The sequence below is a fragment of the Sprattus sprattus genome, assembly GCF_963457725.1.
Source record: "Sprattus sprattus genome assembly, chromosome: 13".
Taxonomy (NCBI): Eukaryota; Metazoa; Chordata; class Actinopteri; order Clupeiformes; family Clupeidae; genus Sprattus; species Sprattus sprattus.
Window position 1 is genome coordinate 2,384,377 of NC_137911.1, and position 13,905 is coordinate 2,398,281.

Genomic DNA, 13,905 nt, shown 5'->3' on the forward strand with positions numbered 1-13,905 from the left:
TTGTATAGGCAATGCCAGGTGTTTATGTGATGTGGCTCCTATTCAAAATGTCACCTAAGCACCGGGTGTATGAACTGTGAGCTGCTTTTTGCTGTGTGCACATTATTCCTCTGTGACACCTCCACAATCAGTTGTATTCCTGGAATCCTTCACTCCTGTTGACTTCCTTGACTTATCAAAATCATCCACTAGAGACTACTAGTGACACTCTTCTGGCACACTTGCAGTGGTAATCAAAAGCAGGAGAAGGGCAAGGGTGGGGGGACTTCTGCCCCTTCATTCACTATATTGATATCAGACTAAGCCCTTGCTCCATTTATTTCCCATTATTTTCTCATGATAGTTTAATGTGTATGTTAAGTCATTTAATAAAATATTTAGCATATAAATTCTATAATAGCGTATGGGGTAGAGTAGGCTAAGTGCACGGCAGTTCAGTGGTGATGGGTGTATGTTGGCTGAGGGTTTCTACAGGTAGATCGGGTGGGGAAACTACAGCAGCAACCCATAGTAAAGATAGTCTAGACTAGGAAGAAAGAGAGAGAGAGTGAGTGGGTAGACCTTGGCTGTCAATAAGTGTAGATGAGTAGTGGTGGTGAGGAGCAATGTGTCCTCATCCATCAGTTTGATAAACTGATCCACACGCTATCTGTAGCCTAGTTTTATTGATTTGGGGTATTTTGTATGTGTTTAGTTGTGATTAGTATGTTTCGTTGGCTGGCTTGGGAGTTTTATTCATAAAAGCGTAGTTAGGGTGGCAGGGTACACAACAGTGCCCAATTGGCTGGTGACATCATAGCTCAGACAATATACAGACAGGAGACCAAGACGACTAAAGAGGCTGCGAAATTTGGTGCATGAGTGAATGAGCAAGTCATCACGAAGAATAAAGTGAAACGGTTGGGGTAACAACGTTCACACCGTTTATGTTGCTTTAAAAGCGATTACGTGATGTGCTTTTATTGTCTGTTTGACGGTCTCTATTTATTCATTTAGATAAGAGGCTGGTCTTGTTTTCCCTGGAGGCGTTGCCAAGGTGGCTGCCGAGTGGCGAGACTTGCCTATAAGGATTAAGGTTCAATTATGCATTAACCTCATAAAAAACACGCTGTGCACCCAACCCTGTGGAATGCCACAGGTCACTCTAATGGTAAAACCGCATTTTTCTGTAAATAGGGACCACTCAAACAGACCTTTTTAGCCTATGCGTATAGTGTACCCAATGTATTGCAAGACGCTTTGGAAAGCATCTAACAAAAAGGCCACTTTATTATCATAACATTTTTAAATTCGGCTCATTTGGAATCCTGACATTTTTTCAAAAGGGCTTCCCAAAACAAATGTATCTTTTCTGCATGGAGGAGTCCCTGCCTGTTCTGAAAAATGCGCAACTTTCGTGCCCTTTGGAAGTCCTCGATGTGCAGTTCCCTGTGTGGCTCGCCTTATGGGGCGTTGATGGCTCTAGCTCAGCACTGACCAATCCACAGTCTAAGCGAAAATATGTAACAGCGATCACTTGAATGTGACTGGATAAGGCCGTGTTACATACTAGTGGGCGGAGCTCCATCAACAGTGTACACAGGGAATATTTAGGTACAAACACATCTGGCTAGAGAGGGAACTATCAAGCGTGCAGTGTACACTCCAAGAGTGAGTATGATTTCAAACGTTATTTTGTTAGTATATGACTTGCATTCATGATGTCTTGACTTTTGTTTGGGTTCTCAAGATCGAGTGAAATCTTGCAATGCAGTGGTGTCAGAAAGCTGTTGCTAACTGTATCGTAGGTGTTGATAGCCTGTTTTTCAGGCTTATAGGTGTACACAGTTAATGTCGGTGCCCTTTGTTTTCCGAAGAAAAGTAGGCGACACGTTACTTGACAAGGATTTTTGGAGGCTACATATATAGGGCCTCATACAGGTGTTCGGATGGTTTTGGTGTTATCCGGTCATCTAGTCTGTTTCTGTCCTGCTTGTAGCAGGTATCTTTTCCTCTGGCATGGGTATGTGCAGCAGATTCGTCTATTATGTTAGCCATTCTATATAGTTTGCTGTCCAGCAGCCATAAATAAGTTCCATATTGAACGCTAGGCCTACACGGTGAAAGTGATCCAGAAGGGAGTAACCTATGAACACAGCAATCTTACTTCAATATTTCACCTCATCAGGTAAAGGACTGAAGCATGGATATATAAATTCAGAGCCGTGCAGATGCTTTATTTCAATTTCAAAATTGTATTATAATTATAAACAGCTAAATCAATAACTCATAAATAAAAATGTATAACTAAAAGAGCCCACACTTATCAAGTATTAAAATCCCTCTGCTTTTGAATGGCTGATTTAGACAGATGGCAAATAGTTCACAATTGATATAACATTCATAATTAGGAACTACCTCTGTGTAGTTAAAGAAGAGATCTCCTTCTGGAGATAAGAGTCACTCTGTGTAAGGGTCATCAGCCAGGTTGTGAAATAACAGAGGAAACTAGAAAATACATTTTCTGAAGTAAATACCAGTGCATGAAATGCAAAAGTTAAGAAAGGAAGAAGAAAAGAAAGAAGAGTGAAAGAAGGAAATAAGAAAGGAAAGAAGAGTGGAAGAAGGAAAGAAGAAAGGAAAGAAGAGTGAAGAAAGGAGAGAAGAGTGGAAGAAGGAAAGAAGAAAAGAAAGAAGAGTGAAGAAAGGAAAGAAGAGAGGAAGAAGGAAAGAAAGAAGAGTGAAATAATGAAAGAAGAAAGGAAAGAAGAGTGAAAGAAGGAATGAAGAGTGGAAGAAGGAAAGAAGAAAAGAAAGAAGAGTGAAAGAAGGAAAGAAGAGTGGAAGAAGGAAAGAAGAAAGGAAAGAAGAGTGAAGAAAGGAAAGAAAAGTGGAAGAAGGAAAGAAGAGTGGAAGAAGGAAAAAAGAAAGGCAAGAAGAGTGGAAGAAGGAAAGAAAAATGGAAGAAGTAAAGAAGAGTGGAAGAAGGAAAGAAGAGTGAACAAGAGTGGCTCTGGATAAAGAGATAAAGAGAGAGTGAAAATATTGAAAAAAGGAGATCAAAATGGAGTGAAGAAGAGAGATTGAGTGTGAGAGAAAGTAGACTGAGAGGGATAGAGAGAAAGATGTAGAGATGAAGAGAGAAAAAAGTAGAGAATTGAAGGTGTCTTAATGTTTATAGTTACAGTTAAATTGAGAGGGACAAAGAGAAGAGGTTCCTTGGATTTGGCGCAGGTGTCAGTGAAGCACAGGTGCAAGCCAGTTTAAAGACCTTTTTATGAAGTCATAATGGCCCAATGTAAGTCAATGGGAGAAATTTATATTTGTTTTTCTTTAATATCTTAAAAAGTATAAAGTTTAGAAAAGTGAAAAATACATAGCATACGTGTCCTTTACAAGACCTACGCGACAAAGTTTGAATGAAGTTTCTAAGGTAAGCGGTTCGAGCTGAATTAATCGCAGAAGTCGGTAAAGAGAATGATAAGAAGAAGTATAAGAAGCCTAGGATTAACAATACAGGGCATTTCATGCACTGTAATGAAGACTAAAGAGACAAGGTGATTCAAATGTTTAAGTGAGGAAAAAACTCAAGAGAATGTCCAAGTGTTAGGATGTCCTATTGAGCACCAGTGTATAGCCTATAAGATGAAACCTACACTCCACCTAGACACTTTGTAGACAATGCTGTCCCCCATAATGAAGGCTGTGGGGAAGACTCCCATCACCATCACTCTGGCAAATCTCCAAAGGTCAGGGGTTGGAAACGGAGCACAGGTGTTGGAGTCCAGAATCTTATTCTCCATACAACTGGCCCCTACCAAAGCCATTGTTTCAGAATATCCGCATAAAGCATAAAAGCTGATGAAGATGTGGGAGAAGAAGGTATTATGCTCAGACAAGACCAAAATACAGCTTTTTGGCCAACTTGTCAAAACGCTACTTGTGTAAATCTATTACTGCCAGACAGTGCCTCAAAAAAGTAGTGATTTCAGAAAAACACAGGAACACAGGAAAAGATGTCCTTGTGCTATTGGTCGGGGGCTTCCCATTGTTGCCAAACCTCTCAATGTCACATGCAAGTAATCATACTTAACAGCCTACTTTATGTATTATAACAAATGTATTATATCAGAGGTACCTGTGTATCGTCTTGAGGTGGTCTTGAGTGTCATTTCATAAATACAGTGTATTGTGTAGAAAAGTGTGTGCATGCCTGCATTCTATCAGAACATTTCAGATATTTGAATTACAATACATAGAAAAGACAATGGACACAAGATTGTCATGGTGCTTCCATGGGACTTTAGTGTGTTGTGGTAGACAGTTTAGCCGCATTTCTTGAAGTAATTAGGCTACAAGAGAGGAATGTATGTCCACATGGATCAGCATTACGTCTGCCATAATAATGCCAAGGTCATGGCCAAGCATGCAGGAGAGGTTTGTTCTGTGTTGGAGGTGGAATAAGTGGCAATTGGCTTGTGACTGGCGACATCTTTTAAATACCATGTCATTTTGTATCAGAATCTGATGCCCTCTGTGTGATACTTAAAACCTCTATGGAGTTTAAACTTCAGTCAGCCCAAGTAAGGCTCAGCTTTTGGACCTGGAATGTTATGGCCGAGTGTGATTTAAGTCCCGGGATTTAAATCATAGATAAATTAGATGGATTGATTATATGGTTAGAGATTTACCCTCATTTTGTGTGTGTTCTTTCTATACCAATCACATCAGTTGCAGAGCTTTGATAAGCTACCTAACCTATCTATGGGTTAATCAGCTTAACAGCAAAGCATAGCACAGCACATCCCAGCATAGCAAAACTAGCCACCACAACATTTGTGAGTTATCAAATCACTTCACATCAATCACTTCTTTCTTGCTGTCCTCAAACTTTCATCAGATAAAAAGTTAGGCTACAATCAGGACATCAGCAGCAGAGATCTCCTGTAATAGTCAATGAACCATCTTCTTGTAACTCTGTAGTGTGTGTAAACAGCCCAAACGTGGTCTTGTGTTCATAGGTGTCACATTGGGCGTAATTATGAGTGTTCTCGTCCCCCATAATGACTCAATGACCTCCGATTTACCATCCTGGTATCCTAAGAGTAGCTGTCTTTGGTAATGAGTGGCTCATGCAGAGTAGGTTTTTGATTCAGAAACTGAAATGTGCCTGTTGTCATTTATATTCTCCTCACAAAGCTCTAAAAGTATATTTAGGTCATATATATACAGTACACTACCGTTCAAAAGTTTGGGGACAGCCAGACAATTTCGTGTCTTCCATGAAAACTCACACTTTTATTTATCAAATGAGTTGCAAAATGAATAGAAAATATGGTCAAGACATTGACAAGGTTAGAAATAATGATTTTTATTTAAAAAAAAAAAATGTGTTCTTCAAACTTTGCTTTCATCAAAGAATGCTCCTTTTGCAGCAATTACAGCATTGCAGACCTTTGGCATTCTAGCTGTTCATTTGTTGAGGTAATCTGTGGAAATTTCACCCCAGGCTTCCTGAAGCACCTCCCACAAGTTGGATTGGCTTGATGGGCACTTCTTCCGTACCATACGGTCAAGCTGCTCCCACAACAGCTCAATAGGGTTGAGGTCTGGTGACTGTGCTGGCCACTCCATTACAGTCAGCAAACCAGCTGCCTGCTTCTTCCCCAAATAGTTTTTGCATAATTTGGAGGTGTGCTTTGGGTCATTGTCCGGTTGTAGGAGGAAATTGGCTCCAATCAAGCGCTGTCCACAGGGTATGGCATGGCATTGCAAAATGGAGTGATGGCCCTCTTTGTTTAAAGTCCCCTTTACTTGGTACAAATCTCCCACTTTACCAGCACCAAAGCAGCCCCAGACCATTACATTACCTCCACCATGCTTGACAGATTGTGTCAGGCACTCCTCCAGCATCTTTTCACCTGTTCTGCGTCTCACAAATGTTCTTCTGTGTGATCCAAACACCTCACACTTCGATTCGTCTGTCCATAGCACTCTTTTCCAATCTTCCTCTGTCCAATGCCTGTTCTTTTGCCCATACCAATCTTTTCTTTTTATTGGCCAGTCTCAGATATGTCTTTTTCTTTGCCACTCTGCCTAGAAGGCCAGCATCCCAGAATCGCCTCTTTACTGTAGATGTTGACACTGGCGTTTTGCGGGTTCCATTTAAAGAAGCTGCCAGTTGAGGACCTGTGAGGCGTCTATTTCTCAAGATAGAGACTCTAATGTTCTTGTCCTCTTGCTGAGTTGTGCACCGGGGCCTCCCACTTCTTTTTTACTCTTGTTAGAGCCAGTTTGTGCTCTTCTCTGAAGGGAGTAGTACACACCGTTGCAAGAAATCTTGAGTTTCTTTGCGATTTCTCGCATGGAATAGCCTTCCCCTCTTAGAACAAGAATAGACTGGCGAGTTTCACATGAAAATTCTTTTTTTCTAGCCATTTTAAGAGTATGATCGAACCCACAAATGTGATGCTCCAGAAAATCAAATCAGCAAAACGGTTTTCAGCTGTGCTAAGATAATTGCACAAGGGTTTTCAAGAGTTTTCTAATCATCCATTAGTCTTCTAAGGCTATTAGAAAACACAAGGTACCGTTAGAAAACTGGAGTGATAGTTGCTGGAGATGGGCCTCTATACACCTATGTAGATATTTCATTAAAAACCAGACGTTTCCACCTTGAATAGTCATTTACCACATTAACAATGTATAGAGTGTATTTCTGATTAATTAAATCTTATCTTTTTGGTAAAAAACAGCGCTTTTCTTTCAAAAACAAGGACATTTCTGAGTGTCCCCAAACTTTTGAACGGTAGTGTACATATTTAAAAAGGAGACCTTTCATTGTTTCTGGGGGTGTTATTATTTTGTTTCTGGGACAGAAACCTGCAGAGTTTGAAAATTGGTGGAAAAACAGGCTGCATGGAGTGTGGACCAATTGTAGCACCTTCTAGTCATATGGGAATGACCTTTTACATATCAAGTCATGCTCTACCTTCTAGTCATATGGGAATGAACTCATACATATCAAGTAATGCTCTACCTTCTAGACATATGGGAATGACCTTTGACCTTTTACATATGACGTAATGCTCTACCTTCCTATTCTTTTTCTGAAGAGACATGATGAAACCTGATGTGCAGCCCCAATCCTCAGGAGTCGTGTCTGAAGAACCTGCCAAGTCTGTGGAGCATGGATCCTGGGGACGGGCTTGGTAAGTCTGAGGCATTTCTTAAATTATACTTAACATGTTTGGTCTGTGAAAACTTATATTGGCACATTTAGGCTAGTAGTTTAGATTTGAGACGTTTAGACGTTGTGTGTTGGTAGGTGAGTTTCCAGCCCCTGTTGATATTGTTCTGATTGGCTGCGGAGGTAAGCAGACTAGTCCTCTGTGTGTTTGTCACATGGATATTGAGATGTAGAGATGCGCGGATGGGCTATTATTTCATCCGCAACCGCATCACAAAACGCATGATCCGTCCGCTATCCATCCGCACCATTTTTTTTGACCAATTTTCAAAACCGCACCCGCCCGCCATCCGCCTGTTGTTTTTAGGTATAGGCGCTAGAAAGTTCTTGCCTGTTCTTGAAAGGAGACTGATCCAATGCCGCAAAGATATTTAAAGGATAAAGCCCCTAGTATGAAAGCCTATTGGCTATGTTGTAGCCTATCCCCAGAATATTATCAGTGAAGTGACGTCTGTCTCCGATCGATGCTCAGGGAGAAACTTTAAAATAGCCAAGCACATCGGCAAACCTGACCTTACCATAGGCTAGTAGGCCTACACTTTTTTATCATTGTAATAAAACGCAATTTGGTACACCATTTTAATATGGTAAAATAGCCTTGTTTTTAGTTTAGAAGGAAACGCCGAGTCTGTTAGCCTAATTCCGAAATTTCACCGCATTGTAGGCTTTATACTGTAACAACCCCAACACTTGCCTGCCTATTTTTCTTACCTTCTTTCTTAGCTGGTGATGTTACTGAGCTAGAAGTTCTGAACATCTCGCGCTGCCAATGCCCAATGTCACTTCTGAGTCAAATCACTCCATCATCTCTTTGAAATTCCTTATTCCACGAGTGGTAGGCTACAATGACTGGCTGTTTTAAAATATAACTAATAGCCTAACGAAACAAAATAACCCAGGCAGTTTAATCTACGACACGGTAAGGCTTCTTCCAATACTGACAGCTGACTCATAGCTTGCAGGTTTGCGGCGTTGCAAAGAGACGCGACATGATAGGCATCGTCACTTAATTTGAACTTTTTTGCTTCCTTTGTTTGCTTTGTATGCATACACGGAACTAGGCCAATTTACTGCCTGATGAAAATTTGATTATTTAAAAATGTGCTTGGATGTAGGTAACGACATTTAACAATGTGTAGATATTTTGAATTTCGTTGGGTAAACCGCCACCCGCCCGAATTTAATTAAAATATTATTTTTTGTCACGTCACCCGCCCGATCCGCGGTTTAACCGCGGAGTCCGCGGGTGCAACCGCCAACCGCGCATCTCTAGTATGGACTCCATTCACCAGTGTTGATTGTTGAGAGGCAGGTGGATTCACTGAATGTAGGAACATGTTTGATGGCCTCTCTCGGGTCCCTCCCCAAGGACTTAACACCAACAGTACACCACACCACAGTACATCCTAATATTTCATCTCTCAATCTCTTTTCTCTTCCTGCTGAGCTTAACCTTGTTTGTGCAATGCACATAAAAAGTTATTTCTTCTGAGCTAATTGTTATTGATGTTGTGAACCACAATCTTCACTTTGAAATAAACCAAAGTCCAATAGCAGTTTGCTTTTAAGTACGCCTTATAGTCCGGAAAATACGATATACAAAACAAGGGTAATCCCAATTCATTCAATTCAATTCAATTTTATTTATATAGCGCCATAACAATACAATTGCCTCTAGGCGCTTTACAGAGCCCAGAGCCTGAAGCCCCTTAGTGCAAGCACAATGGCAACAGGGGCAAGAAAAAACTCCCTTTTAGGCAGGAAGAAACCTTAAGCAGAACCACGTCACATAAGGGGGGACCCATCTGCTTGAGGTCTGCCTGGTGGAGATAGGAAGGGGGGAAGGGGGAGGGTTGTGTGGCAGGGAACAACAGGGGTTGTACACAGCCAGCATTTGGTCGATGTACATAGTATATATACAGACATCCAGTGGTAAATACATGATACAGGCAAGACCAGTTTAGTGGTATAAACTGTACTCATAGGGTTACTGTTACAGGGGTAAGGGATGTAGGGACAGAGAAACATTTCAGTGGTGGCAATGGTGTATATTGTATATAAATGCTAGCATAGGGTATGGGGTAGAGTAAGTGTACAGCAATGCGGTGGCGGTGGGTGCAATTGGCCAAGGGTTTCTACAGGTAGACCAGGTGGAGAGACTACAGGAGCGTCCCATGGTGGAGATAATCTAGATTAGGAGGGAAAGAAATGGAAGAGAGTGACTGGGTAGAGTTCAGCTGTCCATATGCGTTGATGAGGAGTGGTGGGGGTGAGGAGCAATGTTTCCACTCCCATCAGCAATTGGAACATGCTATAAGGGAGAGAGAACATTTATGTTAGTAGACATCAATTTCAGAAACAGATAGGGAGATACCTTTGGGTAGTAGATTTAACAGTAGGCAATATGGCTATTTTATCAGTGTTATTATAGGCATAAGCAATATGATATGAAAGGAGGGAGAGAGAGAGAGAGAGAGAAAGGGAGGAGATATGTTTAGTAATGCTGGCATTTAGCATTTTGTTTATGGAGATATCAGTCGTAAGCTTTAGGGTTGCAGGGTACACAGCAGTGCCCACGTGTTAAAATGTGTTTAGTAAAGCTGGCATTTAGCATTTTTTTTTGGTTTGGTACATTATGGATATTTTAGTTGTACGCTTTGTTAGGGTTGCAGGATTCACAGCAGTGCCCATTTGGGTGGTGACAGTCGCAACATGCGCCGTATGCTGTACCCGGTATCCATAAAGGCCCTCCTACACGGTACAACATACGCTGTCTGTAGCCCAGTTTTGGTGATTAGGGGGGTATTGCATGTGTTTAGATATGTTTAGTTTTGCTGGCATTTAGCATTTTGTTCGGTTTGGTACTGTATATATATGGAGATTTTAGTCGTAAGCTTTGTTAGGGTTGCAGGGCAGCAGTGCCCAATTGGCTGGTGACAGTCGCAACACGCGCTGTATGCTGTACCCGGGATCCGTTGAGGCCTACACGGCACAACATGCGCTATCTGTAGCACATATTTTTATTTTATTAGAACATTTTTTGAGTTCGGATATGTCTGGATGGCTGCCGCAGCAGATGATGGGCTTGTCAACGCAATTACTTGTGGCTATAGGATGCACTAAAGAGGAATGTCTTTAGTCTTGATTTGAATATAGGTACGGTGTCTGCCTCTCGGATGGAGGCAGCGAGATTGTTCCAGAGGAGGGGGGCTCGGTAGCTAAAGGGTCAACAGGTTTGGTCTATGTACTTGCCTCAGCTTCTTGCAGCCTTTCCAGTCATGTCTCCCTCAACAATGAGGTGCACCTTTTAATAAAGCAGCCCATGGGCTAATTTGACCCAATCAGTCCCAATTGATAGTTTTCACGTGACGTCAGAATGACCAGCTGGCGGGCAAAAAAAGCATTCCACAGCTGTCTAACACTGGCGTTTATACAGGAACCGACCACCTTCAAGATAATTAAATATCTCCGCTTTCACATTGTCTGACTTAGGTAGTAAAATGCTAGACAGTTGTTGATCGGTCGGCTGTTCAAATCAAGCCCGGATTTAGTTTTTATTGCATTTAAAACCCGCCCACGTTGCTGCCAACTGATTGTAGACGTCTTCTGGGTTAACGTTTCTCGGACACACAGTAAAGTATCCTTACTTTTGGAGCTGGCAATAAAAGCAGTGACCCTGTTCTGGTCGCCTCATTTATCAAAATAACTACCTAAAACGGGAATAGATCAAGTAATAAAGCCAAGAAACAAAACATCAACACAATTCAAATTGGATTACCCGGTTTCTGCTCTGAGATTGCGACAAGTAGTATGATACCTAAGCAAGTAGTCTACGCTAGTGTATCTTGTCATCCAACTGGTAATACTACAATACCAGTAGAAAATATATGGGAAGACAATTTAAGTTGTCATTTGCCAGTCCAGGTGTTCGTACTTGTTTAAACCAGGAAATTGTGAAAAATGATAAAAAACAGCGTTGGGTAGGCTAAAGGCTGCTAGCTAACAGCAGGTAGCTCGCTAGCTGGTAGCAAGCTATTAAATGGCACTCATCTTTGCTCTGATTATGAAGATGTGACATGTTTTCACCTTCCAGACGACAGCCTTGTGAATCCATCCACTTTTGTGCTTTTGTAGGCTTTCAGTTTTTGAGATGTGTAGGTGTAGCGGTCATAAAGTACTCCTCCAAGCGTTGTGTGTCTTTTTGGCTATCCAGCTGTTTATTCTGAAGAACAGAATCAGTCTCACAGTGTCTCACAGTTTCACATTCAGCTCCACACTTGTTACAGGCTACTCAAGACTGGGCATATACATAAAATACACAATAAGGCGAAAGTTGTAAACTGTACCTGAAGAACAGAATCAGTGTGTCTCACAGTGTCTCACAGTTTCACATTCAGCTCCACACTATAAAACCAAAAATGAAGGATAGAAGCTTTAGCCACTACAACCACACCAGCAAGCTAACGCAACGTGGTTAGTAGGGATGGGAACCGAGAACCAGGTCTTGTTGAGAACCGGTTCCCAATGAGCGGAATCTTTGGAATCGTTAGCCAAATTCATAACCGGGTCTGTTAACGGGTCTCTGTGCCGTTTGCGCATGCGCGAACTCTTATAATAAAGTCAGAACGCAGCAGAAATGGCAACTCGACAGAAGCGATCTAAAGTGTGGCTTTATTTCACCCGAACGGATGCGAACACAGTCACTTGTAACCTCTGTAAAAAATGTATTTCCTCAAAGGGAGGAAGTACATCTACCATGAATAAGCACTTGAGCACACATGGTATAAAATTACAAGAATGTCATGTTTTCGATGCCAGCAGCAGCTCAACTAACGTCGGCGCTTCATCCCTTACTTGCCAAGGTAAATTCCTCAAAATGTTTTATCATAAGTCATAACGGTGTTACTCGTGTGTTATCAGCAAACGTTTGCGTTTTCGTGTTAACCATAACTAAACTTAGCATTGAATTGCTTAACAGAATGGGCGATGTTGGACATTGTCATATATTATAACTTACATAACTAGGCTAGCTTAACTGTATAATCTTCTATTTTCAACCGTTGGCTAGAGGCAGGGGCAGTGCTTGCCTCCCCTCTGTTGGTCCTAGGGTAGGGTTAGGCTGTACAAAATACTCCGTTAATAAGCAAGCAACGCGTGCAGCTCCCTCAGTTTGACAGTTCGATATGGATAAGTTTCTCGTAGCCAATTCAGTGGCAGCAATAGCTAAGTGTTAAATATACTGAGTGCCTAGTTTGTACATGATACAAGTAATTATGTTTCAGTACGTTATTGTGTTTGTAGTGGACTCTACATTGCTATTAGAAGCGTTTAGCATAATAGTTCGCTATTAGCAATACAACCAAGCAACCTACAAGAAAATATACAGTCCTTTACCTCAATAACAAGGGCTGTATGTCAGATCAGAAAATTCAGCGATTTTGTTAGTGCCATTTTTTTCATTGTGAAAACCAGCGTTCGCTCTATAAATAATCTCCATTTCCATCCAATTAAGCTGATGATGAGGTTCTAAATCAGACGGGCTCAGAGGCTGCTAGTCTGTCATCGTTACAGGCTGCAGTTAGTACGTCTTCTGTAAGGAAGGAGCATTGTTATTTGTATGAACGTTTATATTAAACAGAACACATTTTATTTAAGTTATGTAAGTTTTATTTAAATGTGTATGTAAACATTCTAGAAATGTATATAAAAGAACATTAATGTAAAAAACCCGTTTGAGCTCTTTTTTCGCCCCTTACCCAATTATAAGAATCGTTAAGAGAATCGATAAGGAATCGGTTCGATAAGCAGGAATCGATAAGGAACCGGAATCGTTAAAATCTTATCGGTTCTCATCCCTAGTGGTTAGCTAACATTTTGCAGCTAAAACTAAAGAAACAAAACAAAATGGTCTCTAATATAAAACGAGAGACCTCCCGTTTAGGTTTAAATGCATCCATACTAAATTATCACAAATACAATTACAGTTACTATCACAAATATTTAAACACATTAATCTAACTAAAGTGGAGCTCAGCATATGCGACTTACCTTGTTACAGGCTACTCAAGACTGGGGATAGTCGGTAAGAAAGTGCCCCTCAAGTCTGCAGATTTCGCTGTTCTTTTTGACCGCCAGCTACCTATTGTAGTCACGTGACTGAAAACCATCAATTGGCCAGCATCCACAGGTGCAGGGGAACTTGGCCCCAACCAATATGGTGGGGGAGTCCAGCCTTTCTCCCCTCGTGGACCACAGTGAGAAGGGGGAGGGAGTGCACCTTTTCACACAGGCTCATTATATAATTATAAGTGTCTGATACATGGAAATAATCCCTACGGAGAGAGATATTTGTCTGTTTACCTTAATAACTGTAAAGAAACAGACATGCTGAAACTTAAATTACAAAAACTGTAAAAATCGATTTCCGATTTCCGACCGATTTCTGGACCGAATATATGTGGACCCATTTAGTAAATTGTCTTTAGTAAAAGTTTGAACCCAAAAAGATCTTACAGTAAATAGGGGCCCAGGTTGAAAAATCAGACCGGTTGAAAATGATTAAACCAATACTGATCAGATATAATTCAATAATGAGCAGCAATGGCATAATCAATGCACACATAGTGAGGTTTTATAGTAGGATTGAATGAGTGCAAAAGTGGAGTGTATGCTAGGGT

General features: G+C 41.1%; 1 protein-coding gene across 1 annotated transcript in view; it reads left to right on the forward strand.

Annotated features, from left to right (window-relative positions):
* Nucleotides 1-1,598: 1,598 nt before the first annotated feature.
* Nucleotides 1,599-13,905, forward strand: part of dhcr7 (7-dehydrocholesterol reductase) — a 30,344-nt gene continuing 18,037 nt past the window's right edge. The window contains exons 1-2 of the mRNA XM_080849998.1: nucleotides 1,599-1,650; nucleotides 7,095-7,190. Coding sequence (XP_080706124.1) covers nucleotides 7,099-7,190 — 92 coding nt within the window. The 5' untranslated portion in view covers nucleotides 1,599-1,650; nucleotides 7,095-7,098. The remainder of the gene's footprint in view (nucleotides 1,651-7,094; nucleotides 7,191-13,905) is intronic.